Source organism: Pristis pectinata, chromosome 2 (assembly GCF_009764475.1).
Source record: "Pristis pectinata isolate sPriPec2 chromosome 2, sPriPec2.1.pri, whole genome shotgun sequence".
NCBI classification, from domain to species: Eukaryota; Metazoa; Chordata; class Chondrichthyes; order Rhinopristiformes; family Pristidae; genus Pristis; species Pristis pectinata.
In genome coordinates this window covers 59,760,194-59,785,117 of record NC_067406.1, presented here as the reverse complement: position 1 = coordinate 59,785,117, position 24,924 = coordinate 59,760,194, and the positions used below count along the sequence as shown (strand labels likewise).

The 24,924-nt window shown below is 40.9% G+C and overlaps 1 protein-coding gene across 2 annotated transcripts in view; it reads right to left on the bottom strand.

Annotated features, from left to right (window-relative positions):
• LOC127584923 (zeta-sarcoglycan) overlaps positions 1-24,924 on the bottom strand; it is a 740,120-nt gene that overhangs the window by 110,037 nt on the left and 605,159 nt on the right. For both annotated transcript variants that reach the window (XM_052041943.1, XM_052041951.1), the window contains exon 4: positions 17,040-17,127. In XM_052041943.1, coding sequence (XP_051897903.1) covers positions 17,040-17,127 — 88 coding nt within the window. The remainder of the gene's footprint in view (positions 1-17,039; positions 17,128-24,924) is intronic.

Sequence of the window (24,924 nt, the reverse complement as noted above, 5' to 3'; positions counted from 1 at the left end):
GAAATTCTCTGAAGAAGTAACTTGTTCTGTGGATATAGGAGAATCGGTGGATGTATTAAACTTAGGTTTTCAGAAGGCATCAAAGATAATTGCAAAAGATAAAACATCATGGCTTAGGGGGTGACATATTGGCATGGACAGAATAGTTGGATGGCTAATTGGTTAGCAAAATGTAACGGGTAACTTGCCACAGGGATCGGTGCTGGAGTTTCAATTTCATGCAATTTAGATAAATGACTGAATGAAGGGACCAGTGAAATGATTGTTAAATCTGATGACGAAGCATGGATAAGTTGAAAAGCAAGTCATGAAAAGCTCTTAAGGAGGTTATTTGGATAGGTTAAGTGAGTGAGGAAAGATCTGGCGAATGGAGTATAATGTGGAAAATGTGAAATTGTCCATTTTGACAGGGGAAAGCTGAATGCTGAGAGGTTACAGGGCTTGGAGATGCAGAGAGATCCCAAAGTCCCAGTCCATGATATACAAAAGGACAGTGTGTACGTATAGCAAATAACTGGAAAAACTCACAGAATGGGATCATTTATTAATAGAGGAATTGAATACAAAAGCAGAGAGGTCATGCTTCAATCAAATAGAGCATTAGTGAGACCACAATTCAATACAGAACTGATATCCTTATTTAAGGAAGAGTGTTAATGCATTGGAAGCAGTTCAGGAAGGTTTACTAGGGTGTGTTGTCTTAATAGGAAAGGGTGGATAGGTTAGGCTTGTTTCCATTGGAGCACAGAAGAGTGAGAGGGGAATCAAAGGACAGTGGAAGCAGAGTCTTTGAATATTTTTTAGGCAGAGATAGATAGATACAAGATAAACAAGAAGGTGAATGGTTTCCACAAGTAGACAGGAATGTGGACTTCAAGTTACAATTAGATCTGCCAGAATTTTCTAAATGGTGGAACAAGTTTGAGTGGGGAATGACCTACTCCTGCTCCTGATGTACATATTTGTAACCTATTGGATTGTTGTAAAAATGCACTGGTTCACTGACCTCTAGGGAAGGAAGCCTACCATTCATACCCAATTTGGCCTCTATGTAACTTCAGAAAATGCAGCAACATGGTTGACTCTTGACTGCCCTCCAAAATGACCTGGCAAGGCACCACGCATCCTGATCTAATAAAAAAAATTGTTAATAACCAATGGTTGTGCTCAGGCGCATTTCAATAACACAGTGCTCCCACAGACAAGTTTTTTTTAATTAGGCCATATAGAGCAAAGAGTATTCCTCTCCTTCCAACAGGAAAATAATATCACATTTCAAAAGGGTATCACTATTTCCCAACAATCAATGTGTCTTATGGTAATAGTTTTACGTGAAATATGTGAAGTGCTGTATAAATTTAATCATATTATTATTTTATCTGTAAATACATATTCCTAAATTTGACAATGGACTCAATATACAGTTAATAACATAGAAGTCACTGCTTATATATAGGAGGGTTGGTGCATGTTGAAATAACAGAAGAAGAAAGGGCTTCCATTTATAAAGTGTAGCTTGCATTTTCAAGCCATTCCAAAGCATTTGACAGCCAATGAAATAAAGCTCCTGCGATCTTAATGGAGCTTCACTTAACAAAGCAGCTGACTTGTATTGTCTTCCATCTGACAGTGCCCCGTGGTAATATAAAACCTGAGGCCAGTGGTGACCTCCACTTTCTGAAAAGCCTACAATATCCTGTCATTATCTGCGCTTTTCCCATAATTGCTTGATTTGTTAATTCATTTTTGGAGGATAAGAATTCCTGTGAAAATGTTAAAATGTAATAGTCATTTAGCACTTGCTATATATAGTTGAATTTTTATTCTCATACGATTGTATTTTGAAGCAGGCAGGAATCTAGTGCCGGGTTTTTCAAAACTGTCTTAGTTGAAATGAAATGACGCAATACGCTAATATCAATACTGCCTGGAGGATCGATGAAAACCTTGTGTCATGAATAACAATTACAGTGAATGTGTGTTTGGTTACATACCAAAACTTAAAAATAAACAAATGAATCAAGACTGACAATATTATTTCTTACAGAACTCCAATCTTTGTCACTGGTTTATTTTACAATAATTTGTTAGGAATGGTAAAATTCCAGTCAGCATGCTTTACGATTTTCCAAGGATTGCTTTACAATATTTCATTTCAGTTGTTATGGTGCTGCATTCTTTTTGAAAAATGAGAAGGAAAAACTAGCTTGTGCTGCTGAGAGGAACTTTTAATTTTGAAACTTATCATTTGAAATGCATTCATGCATTCAGCTCTTCAACAGGGATACAGCCTATGGTACATTTAAAACAGCTGAACCAAAGCAGCTAAAAAGAACATAAAGCCAAAAGGCAGAAAGCATTAGATTTAGGAATTTATCTAATTCTAACTTATGAGAATGTATTTTTGCAGGCAACACTTAAGAAATGATTTTATAATTCACTCCAGCATGAATCTACCTTCTGGATGAATTCAACTTTTCTGGTATGGTGAAACAATTTGGTGTTTTAAGTGAGAACCCATTGCACATTAATTTGGCTAAAGTTTCAAAAAGTAAGATGAATCTCTCTCAGCCTTTTGTTAATTAATTGTAACATAACAGTTCTAACTCAAAAGAGGCAGGAAAGCTCACTGAAGCCTCAGGATATCATCTCAGTTGAACTTTGACCACAGTATAATTACAGTTTGGAAGCCCTCATGAAATTATAGATACCTACTGAGTGTTAGTGGTTGGATTATACATCTCATCTGTGTGGCATTACAGAATAAACTCCAATATACATTGTGTTAGTTTCATTCCAGTTTGGGACTATATTGTTTTGCCATCAAGTGGTGTCACGGCAGTTTTCCTGAGTAAATATTATTAATTAATATGCCCTCTGTCAATCATCTGATTGCAATCAAGGATTAATAACTTTGAAGCTATTAACTACAATTGTATCAGTTAACAGGAAATGAAATAATTAATCAGGTTATATTAGCAATAATTACATAATTCAGAAAATATTGTACTATAGCTTTGGATGAAGAAAGCCCTTCAAACAATTTGGCTTCATTCTTCCAGAATACCATCCTTGCTCTTCTACCATTGCAGCTGTAGTGTCCACATCTCATCCAATGTCCAACCACCCCCAACAGATCAAAGAAACATAAATATCATTTCTCTTCAACCTGTTTTCCAGCAATAAAATAAACTAAGTTCTCCAAGTCACTGCTTAATGCAAATCCTAAGTTCTGCAATCATATTTGTCACTTTTCATGAACTTTCTTTAAACCAAGTTAAAATTTCCCAGAAATCTGTATCACCAGTCTATGCAGCTCTGCTGGATCTCAAACAGCTGTCATCAGTCTGGAAATGGGTCCAACATTTCCTACATCTTTTAGAGATTAATGGACCACATGGATAGTCAGTCAGTCATCTCCTCCAGTCTAATCTCCTGCAAATCAATGGGACTGATGAGCTGTGACACCATGGAAATAGTAGTGGCATAATGGGACTGACAACTGCTGCCATTTCTCAATATATCAGCATGTCAAATCACTTGCTATCCCTCATCTTCTTGGTCAGATGGTCCCACTGCTACAATCTGCATTCAGGCCCTTTCACACTCAAACTTCTATTTGTTGCCAATTATTACCATCTAAGCAGTCCTCGCACAAAAAGAAACCATCTGTGTTTAGCCACTAGAGAGCACTTCATTCGAACAGTGGAGTCAATAGAACATCATTTCAGAAAGGTCCAGTATATTCAAACCTGGGTTTGAAAGGAATTCGTGGCAATTACTGCATTTGCTTTGAAACAATTTATCATTTGTTTTCTCTGTCTTCAATAAATTCCTCAGCAGTTCTGAGTCTGCATTCCCTTTGTGTTATGTTATTGCTGATTGTCAAAGAAACATTTGCATTTATATGGTATCTTTCACTACCGTCTCAGGTTATCCCAATTCACTTTACAATCAATGAAGTACTTGTTAATTCTAGTTACACCTCTGACAAAGGAAGCAACCAACTTCTTGGTGGGGTTAAAGTGATGATAACAAGGACTGTTAACAGATGGATGTCGGAATAACTTTACATATAAGGGTGGATTGAAGAAAGTTCATCCAAGTCCTGTATATTACGTATTCCTGCCATTCCTGCCCACAAGGTTTAATGGTCAATCACCCACATCTTTATTTACCTTTGCCCAGATTTTTCTCAGTTAATTGTATCATTTGCTCTGCCTTCTGAAGTGTTATCCTCTTCAATCCACCCTTATATGATTTCGCAGGCTATAGACAATGCCAAAAACACTTTTCCTGCAGTTAATTAAAGTGAAGCTCAGGACTTTTCTTGTCACTTAACTGGCTGTGTTGGTTGCTTAGTGACAATCTAGATGGTCCATAGTTCCAATTCCATCCCACTTGTCCATTTTTGCTAGGTCTCAGGTGAATGTTATCAGCAATATTTTGAGTACATGATCCTTATCCCTGTGGAATTGAAGGGAATGGGTGTATGTGAAGGGATAGGTTGTTTGATGGATGATAAAAGGATTACAATCGCATGCTGACTTACACAGTCCTCTTGTGGTGGCTACAGATCAGCTGCACCTTAATGGAATGAACTCCTTTCCTATCAACTAATATTCCTGGCTGGTCTTCTGGTTCTTTGATGGTTGCATGTGTACAGTTTATAATCTGCTGCACACAAATGATGCCAGCAGACTCCAGTCCCTTTCTTTTTTAGTGCTAGAATCCATTAGAAAGGCAACATATGTACAAAACTTGGCAGTAAGATCATTGGTAACCTGCATAATGCACACATAGACTTTGGAGTGCAACATATGGAAATGTTTCCTCTAGTATTGACTTTGACAGCCTCTGGCTGAATATAGCCACCTGCTCCAGCAGTTAATAAATACTTTTGGAGTTGGATGCAGAGATTAGAGATTAGATATTTGATGAATGTCACACTGCTGCACATTGATATTTTGGTATTATACACACATGGGAGTTATAGACCGTAAAAGACAAACCACAATTCTGCTAATTCCATTGTTCGACCTTGTTCTTGAGATTTTGGCAACATTGCAAGGCACTAACTAGTTCCCATATGGAAACGTACAGTGTTATACATTATAGATGAATCTCAGAACCTCATTCTGGGCCCATAGATCTCATTCCTGAGTAAGGGAGTAAGGTCTTCTGTGAACAGCACCCCCCCCCCCCCCCCCCATGTGCAGTCTTTTAAAGGGACAGGTAGCAGCACCTTCTTCTAGGATAGCCTACTCTGTGGCTGAAGCATAAAATAAACTGCTGGAGGAACTCAGCAGGTCAGGTGGCATCTGTGGAGGCAAAGGGATGGTTGATATTTTGGGTCAAGAGCCTGCATCCTGAGAGTGTAAAGGGAAGATAGACAGTGTACTGAAGCAAGAGGGGGGTGTGAGACAGAAGCTGGTAGGTGATAGGTGGAACCAGATTGTGGGTGGAGTTGGGGGGTGGTGGGGAGTGGAGGTTGATTAGGCAGGTCGAACTGGGTAAGGTATGGGAGTGGGTGGGCAGAGACAGACGCTGGTAGCTGATAGGTGGAACCAGATGAGGGAATGACGATGGACAGATTGAACCATCTGGGGGAGGGGGAGTAGATCGGAAAGGTGAACCAAGGGAGAAAAAACCCGGGTGGATAGATATGTTGGTGTTGAGCAGATGGAGTCAGGTGGGGGTGGGTAACAAGTCCTGATAACAAAGTGGGGTTGGATGGTAAAGGTGAAAAAAGAGAGAGGGAATCTGGATGGACAGGTGGGAATGGGAAAGGAACACAGGAAGTGCGGGTTAACTGAAATTGGAAACCTCATTGTTCATACCATTGGGTTGCAGCCTACACGTGGAATTATGTGTCGTTAAGAATATAGAACATAGAACAGTACAGCACAGAACAGGCCCTTCGGCCCACAATGTTGTGCCGACATAGCTAATCCCTCCTACCTACAGAATGCCCATATCCCTCCATTTTCCTCTCATTCATTGCAGGCATCCACCACTCTCTGAGTAAAAAACATACCCCTCACGTCTGTTCTGAACCTACCCCCTCTCACCTTAAATGCATGCCCTCTGGTATTGGATCGCTCAATAATGGGAAAAAGATATTGCTTGTCCACCCTATCTCTGCCCCTCATAATTCTATACACTTCCAACAGATCTCCCCTCAGCCTCTGCCGCTCCAGAGAAAAGATCCCAAGTTTGTCCAGCCTCTCCTGATAGCACATGCTCTCTAATCCAGGCAGCATCCTAGTAAATCTCCTCTGCACCCTCTCTAAAGCCTCGACATCCTTCCTATAGTGACGTAACTAGAATTGCACACAATACTCTAAATGCGGCCTAACCAGAGTTCGAAAGAGGTGCATCATAACTTCTTGACTCCAAAACTCAATACCTCGATTAATGAAAGCACACATTCCTTCTTCTAGTTTGTTTGTTCTTCTAGTTTGTGCTTGGCCTCACCGTATCAGTGGAGAAGGCTGAGGGCAGACAGGTCACTGTAGGAATGGGAACCAGAAGCTCAAGGTGGCCATTGTGGTCAGACCACAGGTGGTCTCCAAAACAGTCACCTTGTCTACTCTTGGTTTCACCAATGTAGAGAAGGCCACATCGTGAACAATGAATGCAATAGACCAGGTTGGAGGAAGTGCAAGTGAATCTTTGCCTCACTTGGAAGGACTTTTCAAGTCCCTGGATGGTGGTGAGGGAGGAGATGGAGGGACAAGTGTTGCACCTCCTACGGTTGCAAGGGAAAGTGCCTGGGGATGGAGAGGGATGGGTGTGAAAGGATGAGCGGACCAGGGAGTCACAGAGAGGGGTCCCTGCAGAAAGCAGAAAAGGAGAGAGAGGGGAAGATATGACTGGTGGTGGGATACTGCTGGAGCTGACAGCAAAGGATGATATGCTGGATGCGGATATGAGAGGGGTGAAAGGTGAAGATTGGGGATGGGGTGGGGGGTGGTGAGGAGAGCAGATGTCCGGGAAGTGGAGGAAATGAGTGTGAGGTGTCCATCAACTATGGCAGAGGGGAAGCCATGTTTCTGGAAGAACAAGGGCAGTTCAGAAGTCCTGGAGCAGAAAGCCTTATCTTGAGAACAGATGTGGCAGAGTCGGAAAAACTGAGAAAAGAGGATGGCATCTTTACAGGAGGCGATGTCGTCAAGGTAGCTATGGAAGTCTGTGGTTTTACATCAGGTAGTGGTGGATAGTTTGTCTCCTGAGATGAAGCCAGAGAGATACAGATAAGGAAGAAAAGTGTCAGGAATAGACAACAGTCTCTGTACACCTCCATCCCACATCAGGAATATCTTAGGGGCCTCTGCTTCTTTCTGGAACAAAGACCCAAAACAGCTCGCCTCCACTGACACTTACATCTTCCTGGAAGAACTTGTTCTTACCCTCAGCAACTTCTCTTTCGATTCCCCCCACTCCCTACAAATCAAAGGTGTAGCCATGAGCACTCGCATGGGCCCCAGATATGTCTGCCTTTTTGCTTGCTACATGGAGTAGTCCTTGTTCCAAACCTAATCTGGCACCAACAAACAACCTGCTGGAGGAACTCAGTGGGTCGAGCAGCATCCATATGGGGGAAAGGAACTGCCATTGTTGCCCTTCCCCCACCAACCCCCCACCCCTCAACAGATGGTGCTGGACCTGCTGAGTTCCTCCAGCAGATTGTTTGTCGCTCCAGGTGCCAGCATCTGCAGTCTCTTGTGTCAGCATTACAGCACAGTACAGGCCCTTTGGACCACAATGTTGTGCCGACATTTTATCCTGTTCTAGTATCTATCTAACCCTTCCCTCCCACATAGCCCCCCATTTCTTTATCATTCATGTGTCTATCTAAGTCTCTTAAATGTCCCTAATGTATCTGCCCCCACAACTTCTGCCGGCAGTGCATTCCACCTCTGACATCCCCCTTATACCTTCCTCCAATCACCTTAAAATTATGCCCCCTCGTGTTAGACATTTTCGCCCTGGGAAAAAGACTCTGACTGCCACTCGATCTACGCCTCTTATCATCTTGTACACCTCTATCAAGTCAGCTCTTATTCTCCTTCTCTCCAAAGAGAAAAGCCAGCTTGCTCAACCTATCCTCTTAAGACGTGCTCTCCAATCCAGGCAGCATCCTGGTAAATCTCTTCTGAACCTTCTCTAAAGCTTCCACATCCTTCCCAACTCTTTCTCTGATCCAACAATGACTGGATCGGTGCTGCCTCCTGCACTTGTGTGGAACTCATAGATTTTATCACCTTCGCCACCAATTTCCACCCAGTCCTCCAATTTATCTGGCTCCATACAGCAACTGTGTTGGCGTGGAGTCTCTCATTCTTCATGTAACAAAACCAAGGTAGCAAGAATGCATAGGTCGTCAGCTCCTGGTGCTTGTTCAGGGAGCATAATCAAATTAAAATCAGCAGAAAACAATCTCAATATACCTTGGAAATCCAAAAATCACAATGTCACACAGATCTTCTGATCGGATTGCTTACAGGCAAACAGCACTTTAATTAGACTTTACAACCGTGGCAGAAGCCAATGGCACAGGCCTTTAGTTGGCAAATTTGATGTTTGACAGGGTTTCCAATTTTTGAGGCAAAATAGCAGGGGACGTCAATGACATCAGAGGACTCTGCATTTCATACATCCTTGAAACACACCCCACATGATTCTGGCAGGCATTTTGAACACACAAGTGACAGCACTGTTAAAATGATAACAGTACAAAAATAGCAGTAAGTCAATCCCTCAATATCATCTCCTACTCTGCCCTGCTCCCAATGGGAAATGTAAACCCCTCTTCTCTGTCAACTGTTAATATTTCTACTGCTGTACATACAGTAGATTTGAGGACTAATCAGTCAGAGAGATCGGGAAAAGGAAGACTCATTCATGTGATTTTATTTTTTGTTCTCTAGTTCCCTTGTGGACAATTAGCTTGATCCAAAGATGAAGAATGAGATTCGTTCCAGCACCTCACCTTTAAGGCTGCAGTGTTATTTAATGACACTTGCACATTGCACTCTTGCACATTGATTACTTTGCTATTCCACATACCAGTAGGACATGTAGGCGCTAGTAAAATGCAAGCACTATTTCAGCCAACCTCAGAGTTCTACTTTGTCCATTGAATTTTCAGCAATCATGCAAGACAGGACTTATTTCCTCTCCCAAGGTGCCCTAGTAGTAAAAGGAGTGAACCGTATTGGGAGGATCTGGAATCAAATAAATACTATACCAGGTAGCTTCACTTTCTAAAAGACCAATCGGGATTTTGTAACAAGCCAGCAGCATATAAATTAATTTCTCCCCCTTGTGAACACGAGAACTTAAGAAATAGGAGCAGGAAGAGGTCATTTGACCCCTCGAGGTGCCCCATCATTCAACGAAATCATGGCTGATCTTCCACCATTTATTGCCCACTCAGAATTGCTCCTGAGAAAGTGTTGGTGTTGGATAAGGAGTTGTGCTATTGGGTAGGGAGTTATAGGATTTAGATCCAGAACTGATGAAAGAACAATGATAGATTTCCAAATCAGGATGGTGAGTGACTTGGAGGGATAGGTGCCATTGGTGGTGTTCCCATTCGTCTGCTATCTCTGGTCTTTCTTAGGGGTAGTGGTCGAGAGCTTGGGAGATGCTATTGCCTCTGCCTTGTCCCTGTATCCCTTGCTTCCTTTAATATCCAGAAACCTATTAATCTCTATTCTGAACACAATCAAGGACTGAGGCTCCACAACCCCCAGGGGTAGATTCACCACCCTTTGGGTGAGGAAGTGTCCCTTCATTTCAGTCCTCCATGGCCTACTCCTTATTTTGTGACTGGGAGTAGGCTCTTTATCCTTGGGGAACATCCTCCTTATATTTACCCTGTTGAGCGCTGTCAGAATTTTGTAAGTTTCAATGAGGTCACCACTCATTGTTCTGAACTCTGGAGAAAAGAGGCCCAACCTACTCAGTAGTGCAGTGGTTCGTGTAATGCTTTACAGTGCCAATGACCTGGGTTCAATTCTGGCTGCTGTCTGTAAGGAGTTTTTACGTTCCCCCCATGTCAGAGTGGGTTTGCTCTGGGTGCTCCGGTTTCCTCCCACATTTCAATAATGTATGGGTTAGAAAGTTGTGGGCATGCTATGTTGGCGCCGGAAGCGTGGCGACACTTGCGGGCTGCCCCCAGAACACTCTACACAAAAGATGTATTTCACTGTGTGTTTCGATGTACATGTGACTAATAAAGTTATCTTCTCTTATCTTATCTTATCTTATCTTATCTTATCTTATCTTATCTTGTGACAGACCCACCACCTCAGGAATCAGTCTGATAAATTTTCATTGTTCTTTCTCTATTGGTAGCATATCTTATTTTAAGGTAATGGGACTTACTTTACTCGTAAATTTTAATTTTCTGTTTTTATTTCAGATTTCCAGCATCTGCAGTTTTTCTCTTTCTCATCCAAGATGAAGTAGAATGCTTGATTGGCACCCCATCAATCACCTAAGTACTCATTCCCTGCATCTCCATTACACCAAGCTGCAGTGTGTACCAAATGCACTGCAGTTACTTGGTCAGGCTACTCCAATAGCATCTCCCAAACTCTCAACCACTACCCCTAAGAAAGACCAGAGATAGCAGACAAATGGGAACACCGCCGATGGCACGTATCCCTCCAAGTCACTCACTGTCCTGATTTGGAAATCTATCATTGTTCCTTCATCAATGCTAGATCTTAATCCTATAACTCACTACCTAATAGCACAACTCCTTATCCGACACCAACACTTTCTCAGGAGCAATTCGGGGTGGGCAATAAATACAGGCTTTGCCAGAAACACCCAGATCTCCCAAATAAAATCTGTTCATGAGTGTTCATTTTGGGTTTGGTCAGGACATCTGGCTCCAGAGTTGTCCATGCCCTTGACCCAGATATGGACTGGGGAGCTGAATTCCAAAGATTAACTGAGAGTGACTGTCCTTGACATCAGAACATCATTTGACCAATTGTGGCAACATGGATCCCTGATTGCTACACAGCACAGGACAATGGTTGTGATTGTTGGAGATCAGTCATCCCAGCCCCAGGATATCACTGCTGGAGTTCTTCAGGCCAGTATCTTAGGCACAAACATTTTCAGCTGCTTCTTCAGTGACCTTCCTTCTATCATAGGGTCAGAAGTTGGAACATTTGCTGATGATCGGACAATTTTTAATTCCATTCACAACTCAGCAACAAATGAATCAGTTCATGCCTGTATGTTGCAAGACCTACACATTGTTCTCTAAGGGCAGAAAAGTGGCATGTAACATTTGCACCACAAAAGTGCCAAGCAATGACCATCTCCAACATGAGCCAACCTGTTATTCTGTGGGAATACCATCACCAAGTCCCCTCTTTCCTGTAGCAAGTGACTCATCTTTTGATATTCTAAAATCAGGACTGTGATATAAGAACATAAGAACATAAGACATAGGAGCAGGAGTAAGCCATCTGGCCTGTCAAGCCTGCTCCACCATTCAATAAGATCATGGCTGATCTGGCTGTGGACTCAGCTCCACCTACCTGCCTTTTCACCATAACCCTTAATTCCCCTACTATGCAAAAATCTAACTGTGTCTTAAATATATTTAATGAGGTAGCCTCTACTGCTTCCCTGGTCATACTTGCCTGAAAGAGTGCAGTTCCAACAATACTCAAAAAGCTTGACTCCTTTAGAACAAAGCAGTCCACTTAATTGGCACCCCATTGCTTTGCTAAACATTCATTCCTGAGGCTGAAGTGTGTAACATCTACAAAATGCACTGCAGTTACCCATGGAGGCTCTTTCAGAACTCTTTCAATCCACAACCCTTACCCACCAGGGGTGACAAGCATATCGGGCACATAGGAACACCACCACCTGAAGTTCTCCTCATGAGTCACACACAATGCTAAATTGGAAATACATCATCATCGCGAGGTCTGCATCCTGGAATTTAACACTCTGTAGCATTATTGGAACAGCTCCATGACAGGGATGATAGAAGTTCAGGGAGGTGGCTCACCTCCACCTTCTGAAAGGCATTTATGTACAACAGTAACTGGTGGCCTTGCTAGTGATGCCCATACCCCAAAACATGGACAAATAAGTAAATTGAACTGTTAAACTATATAACATAGACAATTAAAATATCCATTAAAATTGTTTTCAATAATTAAAATTGCAACTTTAACATAAAAAGGTTATCAAAACCCAATAAAATGCCAGTAAGTAATTAAAAATATTAAAATAAGGTGAAAGAAGTGAAAAAACATGTATTAACATATACAATGAGATGGACTCTGACCTCACGATCTACCTTGTTGTGACTTTGCACCTTATTGCACTGCATTTTCTCTGTAGCTGTGGCACTTCACTCTACTGTTATTGTTTTTACCTGTACTACATCAATGCACTCTGTACTAACTCAACGTAACTGCACTGTGTAATGATTTGACCTACTTGATCGCTGTACAAGTCAAGTTTTTTCACTGTACCTCGGTACAAGTGACAATAATAAACCAATACCAATCTCCTGTTTGGAATCCACATTAATATGAATTATTCCAGACTCATGTCAGATCTGGCGTATTGCTGCAGAATCCCAGTGTGATTGAGTTCCATTACAGGAGTTCATATGGAGTCCAACAATATTGGTTTGTGTCACTCAGCCTGTCCTGAACTTACAGCACAGCTTATCTGAAAATAGCTGAATGATTCCCTTTGGAACTGCTGGTCAGAGTCAGCAAAATTCTGCCCAATATCCCTTTGGCCCTGATTTTGTGGGGAAATGTCAGTAGATCCTTCACATATCCGCTGATGCACCTCAGCATTCTGACCAAATGTCCTGAAGCCTCCATCTCCTGTTTGCAGAGTCCAATGCAAGAATAAGAACTTGCTGCAATTCCCCACAACCCACAATGGGGAATCCACCCAAACAACTTACTCTGGGTCAGATCGGGAGCAGTGACATTGTTTCCACTTATTTCAATTGGGGACGTGACTGCAAGGAACTGTGTGTGGATATTTTTGGATTATTCCATTTTTGGAAACATTAAGGTGTTGGGTATTTTTTTAAGTTTTGAATGTCAGAAATATTCAGAAACATGCATGGGCTTTAATTGCTTTGACAAAACCAACTAAGCTAGATATGTGGCTTAGTTGAGTCTCAGCGATGTTTTAGCTGTCATGTGAGCAGGGTGTATTCTGCTTTATTCCACCATAGCATGTCCAACCAACCTGATGGAATGTATACTGAAGAAAGGCCTGTCTATTCTCTGAAAATTCTCACTGGGGCAACCACACAAGGAAATGGGAATTCTACTCCAATGACAAGGTGCTGAGCTACATTCTTTTATCATATTATCTCATACTTAACATACTTTCTTGCAATGTAGAAGAATGCCATTCAGCCCTTTAAGTCCATCCTTGGTTTCAGAGAAATCCTGTCAAAATGGTCATCTGAATTAATTTTGGTTGCATCATCCCACTTTGATCATTACAATGAGTTGCTTGCACCATTCCAAGTTAGTTTTGCTGGGTTAAGTTGAAGTTTTAAAATGCCAAGAGGACTGGCTAATGCAATTCCAAGCATATAAATTATCTTGTTCTCTGAGAGCAGAACCAAAAGACACATGCATAATATTGAAAGGCTGCAAGAAAGACTTAAGATTAAAATTTTTCATCCACTGAGTTGCACAACATAGAATACACCTCCAGCAGCTTCTAATTCTTCTCCTCTGTGCCTTTCAGCACATGGGACAACCAATTTATTCCACTGTTTTACATCCAATCTATCCTGTTCTAAGCTGCTTTCATAACAAATTCCTTTTTTACATACACTGTTCATTAGACTGTCTCACAGCCGCCTACCAGGAAATCCACCCAAATGTACCTAAGGGGGTCAGGAATTCTGCTCCATTGTATCTAAATAGCCCACCTAAATCACACATGACTCGTGAAATTACTATGTGGAACCACGTTGAAGGCCCAGATTTCAAGCCATCCATGTACATGATTGCTTTGTCTGCTGTGCACAGAAGGCAATCACTTTCCTGTACTCCAAAAAAGAGGCTTGAGTTCCCAATGCAGCATCATATTATGCCAGACAATTTCAAGCCCAAGTACCCTCAGGATTCTATCACTGGACTGCTTCACACCTCTTCACAATCTACTACTATCTATGTCTTTACTTCCCATAGTGCCACAATATTGCATATGACTATCAGCTCAGCTGAGGTTGGGAATGTGCTAACTAAAATCAAAGGTTGGAGCTGGACTTGATAAGGAAGTCCTTTCTCAGCCTTATGTCTCAATTTTTCCAGAGACCGTTGCCAGGTAGAACAGCAATTTCCAATTCAACTCTGCCAGATCCAGATCCAGATCACGTATGATTTGTTTTCAAAACTTCCATTGACCTTGCCCCAAGCTTTCCCTGAGACAATAGGAAGAGGCTGTGTAATTATTTCTTCGGATGTCTGCCTTTTTTCAGTTACATTTTTCTACTGGGAGGTGATTAACATAATCATAGTATAATTTGCCTGTAGTTAGAATTAATCCTGCATCCCAAAATCTTTCATTACCTACCCCTTAGTGATTGAAAGGCACTACAAAACACTAAATAGAAAGCTACAAATTACTTCTTTAAACTCTTAACCACGAAATATCATACTTTACATCTGCATTTACTTTCCTCTAATTAAATGATTTTTTTTCATAGTTCACATCTTGCTGATAATTGATGCTATGGGTGCTATTTCTTTAGATTGATATGAGTTCAGCACAAAAGGTTTCGGTTCATTAGTCATTGTAGCTGAGGGTGGAGGGCAGCACAGCGGTGCCTTGAGGCTCTTGCGACCAGGTTTAATTCTGACCCCTGGTGTTGTCTATGTGGAGTTTTCATCTTCTCCTTATGACCCTGTGGGTTTCCTCCAGGTGCTCTGGTTTCCTCCCACATCCCAAAGACATTCAATTTGGTAGGTTAATTGGCACTGTAAATTGCCCCTAGCGTATAGATACGTGGTAAAATCCAGGGATGGGGGAATAAAATGGTAATGATATAGGCTTAATGTAAATCAGTGCAAAGGGCCTGTTTCCATCCTGAATGACGGTAACACAGGATGTTTAAAATGAAAGAAGAGATTTCTTTAGATTTAACATCATTCTGTGCCACAAACCAATGATAATTTTGCACAGTTAAAATAAGATCTATTTTAACAATATGCTATTTCATTATTTGTACAGTTATATAATCCCAGTTGCAATTTGCTTTTTTTCTCTTTCACTTTTCCTCTCTTTCTCCCTCCTGGCAACTCATTCTGAATAACCAGTCTGATCTGTCAGTTGAGTCTGTATGGGTTGATAGGCCATTTGCCACAGGGTGTTTATTTTACAACTACACAGGAGTTAATAGTTAATAGTGTCAGTTATTTATCTCCTCCTTACTCCAGGAACATAAAGTCAGTTAAAATGTCCTTTCACTTCTTTGGCTGAGATGAGCAGACTTAGGGAATTTCCAGGCTCTAAGCTCAGTTGTACTGCATATTGTGCTGTGTGATTGGACAATTATATTGCTTTTTGACCTCAAAAGAAAGAAGCAAACTTGAATTGAAGTGACAAATCCATAACTGACTTTAACTTAATCATGTTTATCTGACGAAACCTTGATCAGACATTTAATTCAGTTACTATATTCCATTTGATCCTTGATTTATTCATTGGCACATATGGAAAAAAATGACTGAAGGATCTCTGCTCTTCTGTAGCTGAAATATTTATGGTATACTTTCAGTTTGACTTTTGTAACATGGATAATTGGTGATACGACAATTGGCAATAACATGGAAAAACAGGCACTTGAAGTTGTTTCAGGAGATGCTTGCCAGTGCCCCCTTCCTGTGAAAATGTGAGAATAAATAATAAACCCTCAAGTGTTTTGTTCCATAACTGACCTGCTGTTTCCTTTGGCTATGCAAAGAAACTACAGCTGAACACTTTTCTATCGCACCTGAGATTCCCCTCATATGTACTTGACAGCAAACCACCAGATAGAGACGAGCTGTCAGTACTCAAGCAGATTTTCTTCTCCTTAGCCAAGGAGCCTCAAGGTCATTTCTTGTACTGTGTCACCTGGCATGGGTCATCTAACTTGCACTGGCCAAGAATCAAACCTGGGGTCTTTTGGTTTGTTTGATTTTGCAACTATGCTAACAAGAGAGTTCATTCCAATGCTTTAAATTGAGAACATGTAGTTTTACTAAGATGTACTGTGCATTTCGCAGAATACCATCTTGCTTATAGGGTAGAATTTAGAGAGTGAAATCTTATCTTTCATGATGTGAGCTTTGCAGCCCTCATTCTATAGGCCTATAATGTTTTGATAATTTCAGCCTGTTTTGCACCTGGTTGTGTATTCACACTAGAATTGAAGAAAGAAGGAACTGTGCATTTTATCACTGAAATATAAACCAGTGGAAGATTAAAAGAGGACTTTAAAAAAATAATTAGTTGATTTATAAAGAATCATCAGCAACATATGCAAAATGAAATCTTGATCTTCCCTCAGATACCTACAAATTGCTTGATATTGGATTTACTATCATTGCACTGAAAGGAAGTTAAAGATAGAGTGAGTATCACATTATAAATCTAGTGGATAAACATGCCATGAGAGCTATTACATTGGTGATTATGAAGTGCAGACTGATAAAAAGATATCTTTTAATTAAATAGCATAAATTATTTGAAATGAAGTCAATAGTAAGCCTACTGAAAGAAATGATCAAAAGCTGAAATAACTCAAATTGAAAGAAATCATTTCATTATTTAGAAAAAAAGATATGTTAGACCTGAAACCTTGGACATGCTTTAATATAAATGAGATGAGACTTGAGAGACTGGAGTAAGTGCTGGCATTAATCTGCAAACACTTGATCTAAGAAGCCTGTCACCCGATTAGCTGACAGATAAAGTGATTCTGAGTGAAAAATACAATCACAGAATAGCAAACTCACCAACTGTCAGCTGCCCAGTAATCTGTCCAAGGTTATTGCGAGCATTCACGGTTACATTCCTGTCAGACTGCAACATCAGTGGGCTGTCCTGAGAAATAATGACAAGAAAGGAAAAATGGGGTGGGGAGGGATAAAAATGATACTGAGGTGAGCTTGAAGAATGCAATGCAATATTACCAGAAAGGGTTTCCAGTCTACCCCTTGTAACTCAAAGTCATTTCATTTAAATCATCTGGCACCTTTACTTTGTAAGCATTAAATATGCATATTGTTGTGGTATTGCAATGATATTTATATCATTCAATTTAAATTATTGGATAATTCAATATTTTAAAAATGAAACAGATGACTAAATTATCAAGAATAGACTGTATCAATAATCATACAGAAAACCTATTTTATATCTAGTTCAAGCTCTGCTATGGGAAAATAATGAAAGATTAATTTCATTGGTGGAGAACTGGAGAATGGAAAACCAAGGCCAAAGCATTTGCAGAAGCCTCACAGTTTGACAGAACTGGGCATCATATGGCCAGAACTTCAGATAATCATACTATCAGAAATGACACCCACCATTATCTGGACCGAGAGTTTTTACACTGCAAATATCACTTACTTCCTGATTTCACCCTAACTTTAAGATATGGTATTGATCAAACCAATTTTGGGGACTTGCATTGTCCTGAAATTCCACAGGGTTCTCCTGCCTCACCTTCGACCACAGATTGGCAGAATCTCAGAAGAATAATGCACAGAGTAGTAGTTGTTTGCAGCTACCTGTGCTGTATCTCAGGAAGTTCTGTCAGTTTCCCTATAAGCACTTCACTGAAGATGAGGAGAAACTCTGTGGAACTTCTGGACCACAGTATTCACAAATAAACTTCCATTCAGAATTCAAATTATTTGTCTGGGTAGTGACATGAACATGCTATAACCGTAAAAAGCAAGCTATGGCTCTCTATTACACATAAAAGATTAACTTTAAAAGGTGGAGAGGATAAATTGGCATACAGTGAATGACAGTAATTGAAAGCAACTGACAAAGAAAATAAATCAGCAATTATTTCCTTTTAAAGCTTTGTTTCTTCTCTAATTTATCCTTTCCTTTCTCTCATTTAGGCACAAACTCTCACATTAGATCTTGTCTAAGAATGTCAGTCATTGTTATCAAATTGATAAGTTAGTCACAGCCAAAACAGTTACTCTTCACCTCGTGTCCACCTAAACAACTGTTTTCAAGGCACCATACTGTGAAGTAAAAATAAATTAAAAGATGGCAGAGCTGAAAAACAAAGAAAACTATTTTAATCAAAGAAATATAAATAGAAAGAAAACTACCACTTTTTTTAAACTATATTTTATTCATAAACATAGAGTTATACAAGACAAGACAGTACATTGAGTTCATTCACAGTACCTGGTATATTCTTATTTTCACTTCTTATGTTTACATTATGGCAAAATGGCATCATATGTTCATTCTCACACATTCCGCTAGCAATAACTTTGAGTTATCATAACACATGGCCCAGACTCTAAGCATCCACCAGTGGGAGGACTCTATTCTGTGACCTTTACCCATCAAGCTTCCATGGAGGTTGAACCAATCTTCAGTGCTTCTCTCAGCATGTAGTCCTACACCTCAGAATGTGCCAGTTTGCTACATGCAATCATAGGCACCTCCTTGCACTGGAAAACCAGCAAGTTTCAGGCACACCACCTATGTATTTCACGGAAATGATGATCTTCCAAAGCAGTCAATGTTCTTCTTAGTACACATCCCTGGGATCTTTGCGACAAACACATATTCCAGGAAGAGGTGGAGAACTATTTCGTCTGCAGTGCAGCCACCTCGAGGGTAGCTTGTGGTGGGGGTGAGTGGCACATGACGGATTTATGAGGAAGAGGCCCTCTCACCACCAGCCAACCAAGATGTTGGTGTTTGGCTGAGATTTCTCGTGGTGACTGGCCAAATGACTTGGACAATTTTCTTGGGGATCCTTGTGAGAGGATCCACTCCCTTCTTTTCTCTTCAGGCCTCTGGAACATTCTGGAACATACACTGCCCAATTGACTTGTGGTCAAAGATGTTCCTCTGGAGAAATGGAGAAACTTTTTAACCAGGGACAGGTGCGATAGCATGAACCAGCTGAAAGGAACATTCTGACAGGTAGAACCTTAGCACATGGTGACACTTGGTGTGTGCATACCCAGGTCTATACACAGCTTGATGCAGCTACACACAAGAGTAGCCATCAGGAGGAGGACCACATTGGGTATACCACCTTCTCCTTTCCAACCAGCCAGTGGGCTCTACTCAGACCTTATCATGCAGCTCTAACCTTTTCCCTTTGGAGCATATGTGGTAAAGATGGCTTCATTTCAGCTACATTTCTTTCATCTTCCTGTGCAGATTTGGCCCAGTCATATTCAGATTTGTCCTAAGTCTCCTGTGCAGCAGTATTTCTATGATGTTGGTCCGTGGTTCAGGACAAAAAATAGAAATTGATGTTTCATTGTAACACCTGATTGGCTTTGCACCATCTCGCTGTATGTATTGATTTCTCAGCTTCTCTATTTGAGGCTGGATGATAAGAAGATATGAAGTGATCTTTGATCCCATTTTGTTTCACACACTGTATTAATTAAATGATTGAAATTGCAGGCTATTATCTGATACAGTCTCCTTGGGAAGGCCATGTGTCTCTAAAATGGAACTAAGTTCTTCTATAGTGGGTTCAGTAGTGGTGCGTGACCTCATATGCTTTACCTCAATCAGTTTTATATGACTGTCCTCCACCAGGAAATTGTCCCCATCTTTTTTGCAGTCATCCATATGGATATGCTAGAATGGTTTTACGAGCAATTTCACATTTGGAGAGGTGCTTTGGGGGCTGTGATCTGCAACCTACACAGGCTGTGCACTTGCTAGCTGCTCTTCCAAGTTTGCTATTGCTGCACTGTAAGTAATGGACTACTGCTTCCATGAATGGAGTTCCTCCATTATTCTGCTTAGTTATTAATTCTCTGTGGCCCCATTTGGTGCAGTCCTGATTTGTGGATGGATTATAATACCTGTGATTAAAAAGGCTTAATATTCTCATCCAGACCAACTACTCAAGGTATACTCATATTATTGCTTTTATACGGAATCCTTCTGCATCATTTTCACTATCTCTACTACTCTTCCAGGAAATCATCCTCTACCATGTTTAAGGTGAATATTGTATTCTCCATGCTTATATTGGTACCTTTATTGGGAATCTTGATAATGCACCCACTGCAGCATTCTCTTTGGATACAATTCTCAAAATCATGTTGATATTGTTATGGGAGGATGGTCTACTGCCGCATTCTTGAAATAGCCATTTTGGAAATTATGGGCATGGGTCCAAGAATGCACAACAAGAGTTTGAGGTTGGCAACCAATGTGCATGGTCTCACTAACAAGAATTGGAAGAACCTTGTGATCTCAAGTATGATTCCCCATACTTTTATTATATTTCATTGTGATTCTTCTTGCTCAGTGTGCAGAACACAATGGCAATGGGTTTTTCCTGGCCATAGCTGCTCAACTCCACAATTGAAGCCATCACAGGCAAACTTTACTATGCATGTAGCACTGTTCTGCACCAGTGATCTTCTTGAAAAGAGGTGAGTCTGTGTTCCTCTGCTTGGGAGTTTCACCTTGCAGGAGTCGGGACTTGGAGCGAGATTTGGAGCAGGAGATTTGAAAAGAGGTGAGTCTGTGTGCTTGTGTTTGGGAGTTTCACCTTGCAGGAGTCGGGACATGGACCAAGAGTTGGAGCAGGAGATTTAAAAAGAGGTGAGTCTCTGTGCTTGGAAGTTTCATCTTGCAGGAGTCGGGACTTGGAGCAAGATTTGGAGCAGGAGATTTGAAAAGCAGTGAGTCTCTGTACTTATGTTTGGGAGTTTCACCTTACAGGAGTCTAAAGGAGGCACATTTGCACGTTATTAATAGTTGATTGGCTCACTGGCTAGTTAACAGTAGCCAATAAAAAGTAAGGGTCAAGTGTAGTGGTCCTTTTGGTAGTGGGCCAGTGTGAGAGTGGGGAGCTGAAGCTTTGGCTCAAGAGGCTTTGTTGAGATGAGGCAGAGGCTAAGGGGTTAGCAACTTGGACAGAGACTGGGAGATTTGAAAAGAAGTGCATTTCACTTGCAGGAATTTAAGAGGTAAATCAGCTCATTGATAGTTAATAGGTGACTGGCTAATTATCAGCAGCTAATAAAAAGTTGCAGGGTGAAGATTAGTGGGAATTAAATATTCAAGGGTATCAGGTAATATGGAAGGATAGGCAGGAAGGTAAGGTAGTGCTCTTAATTAAGGATGAGATCAGGGTGATAGTGAGAGATGATATAAGATCTAAAGAGCAGAATGTTGAGTCCATCTGGGTAGAGATTAGGAATAGTAAAGGGAAAAAAAATCACTGGTGGGAGTTGTCTATAGGCCAGTGAATAATAACTTTACAGTGACACAGGCAATAAACCAAGAAATATTTGATGCATGTAAGAATGGAATGGCAGTTGTCAGGGGGACTTTAACTTCCACAATAGATTGGATGAATCAAGTTAGTTGAGGCAGTCTTGAGGAGGACTTCATAGAATGCATCTGTGATAGCTTTCTTGAAAAGCATATTAGCAAACCTACAAGGGAAAATGCTATCTTAACTCTGGTCTTGTGCAATGAGATGGGTAAAATTAATGATCTTGTAGTTAGGGATCCTCTTGGAGTGCGCATAGTACGATTGAATTTCTCATACCTTAATCAGTTTTAGGGTGCAATAGTTTGATCTAAAACCAGTGTATTATGCCTAAACAAGGGAGACTACAACGGGATGAGGGAGGAGTTGGCTAGTGTAGACTGCGAACACAGACTATATGGTGAGACAATTGAGGAATAGTGGAAGACTTCCAAAGAAATTTTTTAGTGTTAAACAAAGGTATATTCCTGTTAAAAGCAAGGACAGTAAGAGTGGGGAGAGCCAGCCTTGGATAACTGAGGAAATAAAAGAAGGCATCAAACTAAAATCTCATGCATACAAAGTCACCAAGAGTAGTGGGAAACTGGAAGATCAGGAAAACTTTAAAAAGCAACAAAGAACTACTAAGCAAGCAATAAGAAAAGGGAAGATAGATTATGAAAGTAAACTAACACAAGATAGTAAAAGTTTTTTTATAATTATATAAAGTGGAAAAGGGTGGCTAAAGTTAAGGTAGGTCCCTTGGAAGGTGAGAGGGAAAATTAATATTAGGTAATGTGGAAATGACTGAGGCCTTGAATGACTATTTTGTGTTGGTCTTCATGGTGAAGGACATGTCTAACAATGCCAAAGAGATGTTATGGCTGCGATGGGAGGTGAGGACCTCAATACAATCGCTGTCAATAAAGAGGTAGCGATGAGCAAACTAGTGGGTCTAAAGGTAGACAAGTCCCTGGTCCTGATGGGATGCATCCCAGGGTACTGAAAGAAATGGCAGAAGTTATAGTAGAGGTGTTTGTGATAATTTACCGAAATTCTCTGGACTCTGGGCAGGTCCCAGTGAATGTCATGCCACTGTTTAAAAAAGGATGTAGGCAAAAGGCAGGTAACTATAGACCAGTTAGCTTAACGTCTGTAGTTGGGAAAATGCTTGAAGCTATCATTAAGGAAGAAATAGCAAGACATCTGGATAGAAGTGGTTCCATCAGGCAGACACAGCATGGATTCCAGAAGGGCAGATTCTGTTTGACAAACCTATTGGAGTTCTTTGAGGATATAATGAGCACAGTGGATAGTGGGGAACAGGTGGATGTTGTACACTTGGATTTCCAGAAGGCACTTGATAAAGTGCCACATAAAATACTTATCCATAAGATAAGGATGCATTTGAGTTGGGAGTAATGTATTAGCATGGATAGAGGATTGATTAACAAATAGAAGGCAGAGAGTTGGGATAAATGGGTGTTTCTCTGGCTGGCAATCAGTGGTGAGCGTGGTGCTGCAGGGGTCGGTGCTGGGCCCACAACTGTTCAAGATGCACATCAATGATTTGGAAGAGGGGATGGAGTGTAGTGTATTCTAAGTTTGCTGATGACACTAAATTGAGTGAAAAAGCAAATTGCACAAAGGATGTGGACAGTCTGCAGAGAGATATGGATATGTTAAGTGAGTGGACAAGGGTCTGTCAGATGGAATACAATGTTGGTAAATGCAAGGTCATCCACTTTGGAAGGAAAAATAGAAGATCAGATTATTATTTAAATGGTGAAAAATTGCAGCATGCTGTTGTGCAGAGGGACTCTGGAGTGCTTGTGCATGAATTGCAAAAGGTTGGTTTGCAGGTGCTACAGGTTATCAAGAAGGCAAATGGGATGTTGGCCTTCATTGCTGGAGGGATTGAATTTAAGAGCAGGGAGGTTATGCTGCAACCATACAGGGTACTGGTGAGGCTTCACCTGGAGTAATGTGTGCAGTTCTGGTCTCCTTACTTGAGGAAGGATTTACTGGCTTTGGAGGTGGTACAGAGGAGGTTCACCAGGTTGATTCCAGAAATAAGGGGTTTAGCCTATGAGGAGAGATTGTCACCTGGGACTATACTCACTGGAATTCAGAAGAATGAAAAGGCATCTTTTTGAAACATATTCAATTATGAAAGGGATACATAAGATAGAGGCAGGAAGGTTGTTTCCACTGGTAGATGAGGCTAGAACTAGGGGACATAACCTCAAGATTTGGGGGAGTAGATTTTGGATGGAGATGAGGAGAAACTGCTTTTCCCAGAGTAGTGAATCTGAAGAATTTTCTGCCCAGGGAAGCAGTAGATTCTACCTCATTAAATATACTTAAGACACAGTTAGTTAGATTTTTGCATAATAGGGGAATTAAGGGTTTTGGGGAAAAGGCAGGTAGGTGGATCTGAGTCCACCGCCAGATCAGCCATGATCTTATTGAATGGCGGAACAGGCTCAACAGGCCAGATGGCCTACTCTTGATCCTAATACATATGTTCTTATGTAGAAAGGGCTCACTACTATAAATTCTCTTACAGAGACGACACACCTTCTGTTTTTTTGTTCTCCAATGCCATTGTTCTTCTTCAGCAAATGTAGTGATTAGAATTGGAATCGATTTATTATTGTCACTTGTACCAAGGTACAGTGGAAAAACTTACCTTGCATACTATTCATACAGATCAATTCATTACACAGTGTATTGAGGTAGTTGAAGGTAAAACAATATAGAATACAGAATAAAATGTAGCAGCTACAGAGCCAGTAGACAATAAGGTGCAAGGTCAAAATGAGGTAGATTGTGAGGTCAAGAGTATGTTTTATTGTACTAGGGGACTGTTCAATAGTCTTATAACAGTGGAATAGAAACTGTCCTTGAGCCTGATGGTACGTGCTTTGAGGCTTTTGTATCTTCTGCCCAATGGAAGAGAGGAGAAGAAAGAATGTCTGGGGTGGACGGGGTCTTTGATTATGTTGGCTGCTTTACTGAGGCAGTGAGGTGGTGGGCTGAAGGGCCTGTTTTGTGCTGTATGGTTCTAAGTATAGACAGTCTATGGAGGAGAGGCTGGTTTCTGTGATGTGCTGAACTGTCCACAACTCTCTGCAGTTTCCTGCAGTCATGGGGAGAGCAGTTGCCATACCAAACCATGATGCATCCAGATAGGATGCATTCTATGATGCATTGATTAAAAAACTGGTGTCAAAGTGGACATGCTAAATTTCTTTAGCCTCCTGAGGACAGAGGTGCTAGCGACTTTCTTGGCTGTGGTGTCTACATGGTTGGACCAGCTGTTGCTGATGTTCACTCCTGGGAATTTGAAGCTCTCAATCCCCTCGACCTCACACCATGATGTAAACAGGAGCATGTGTACT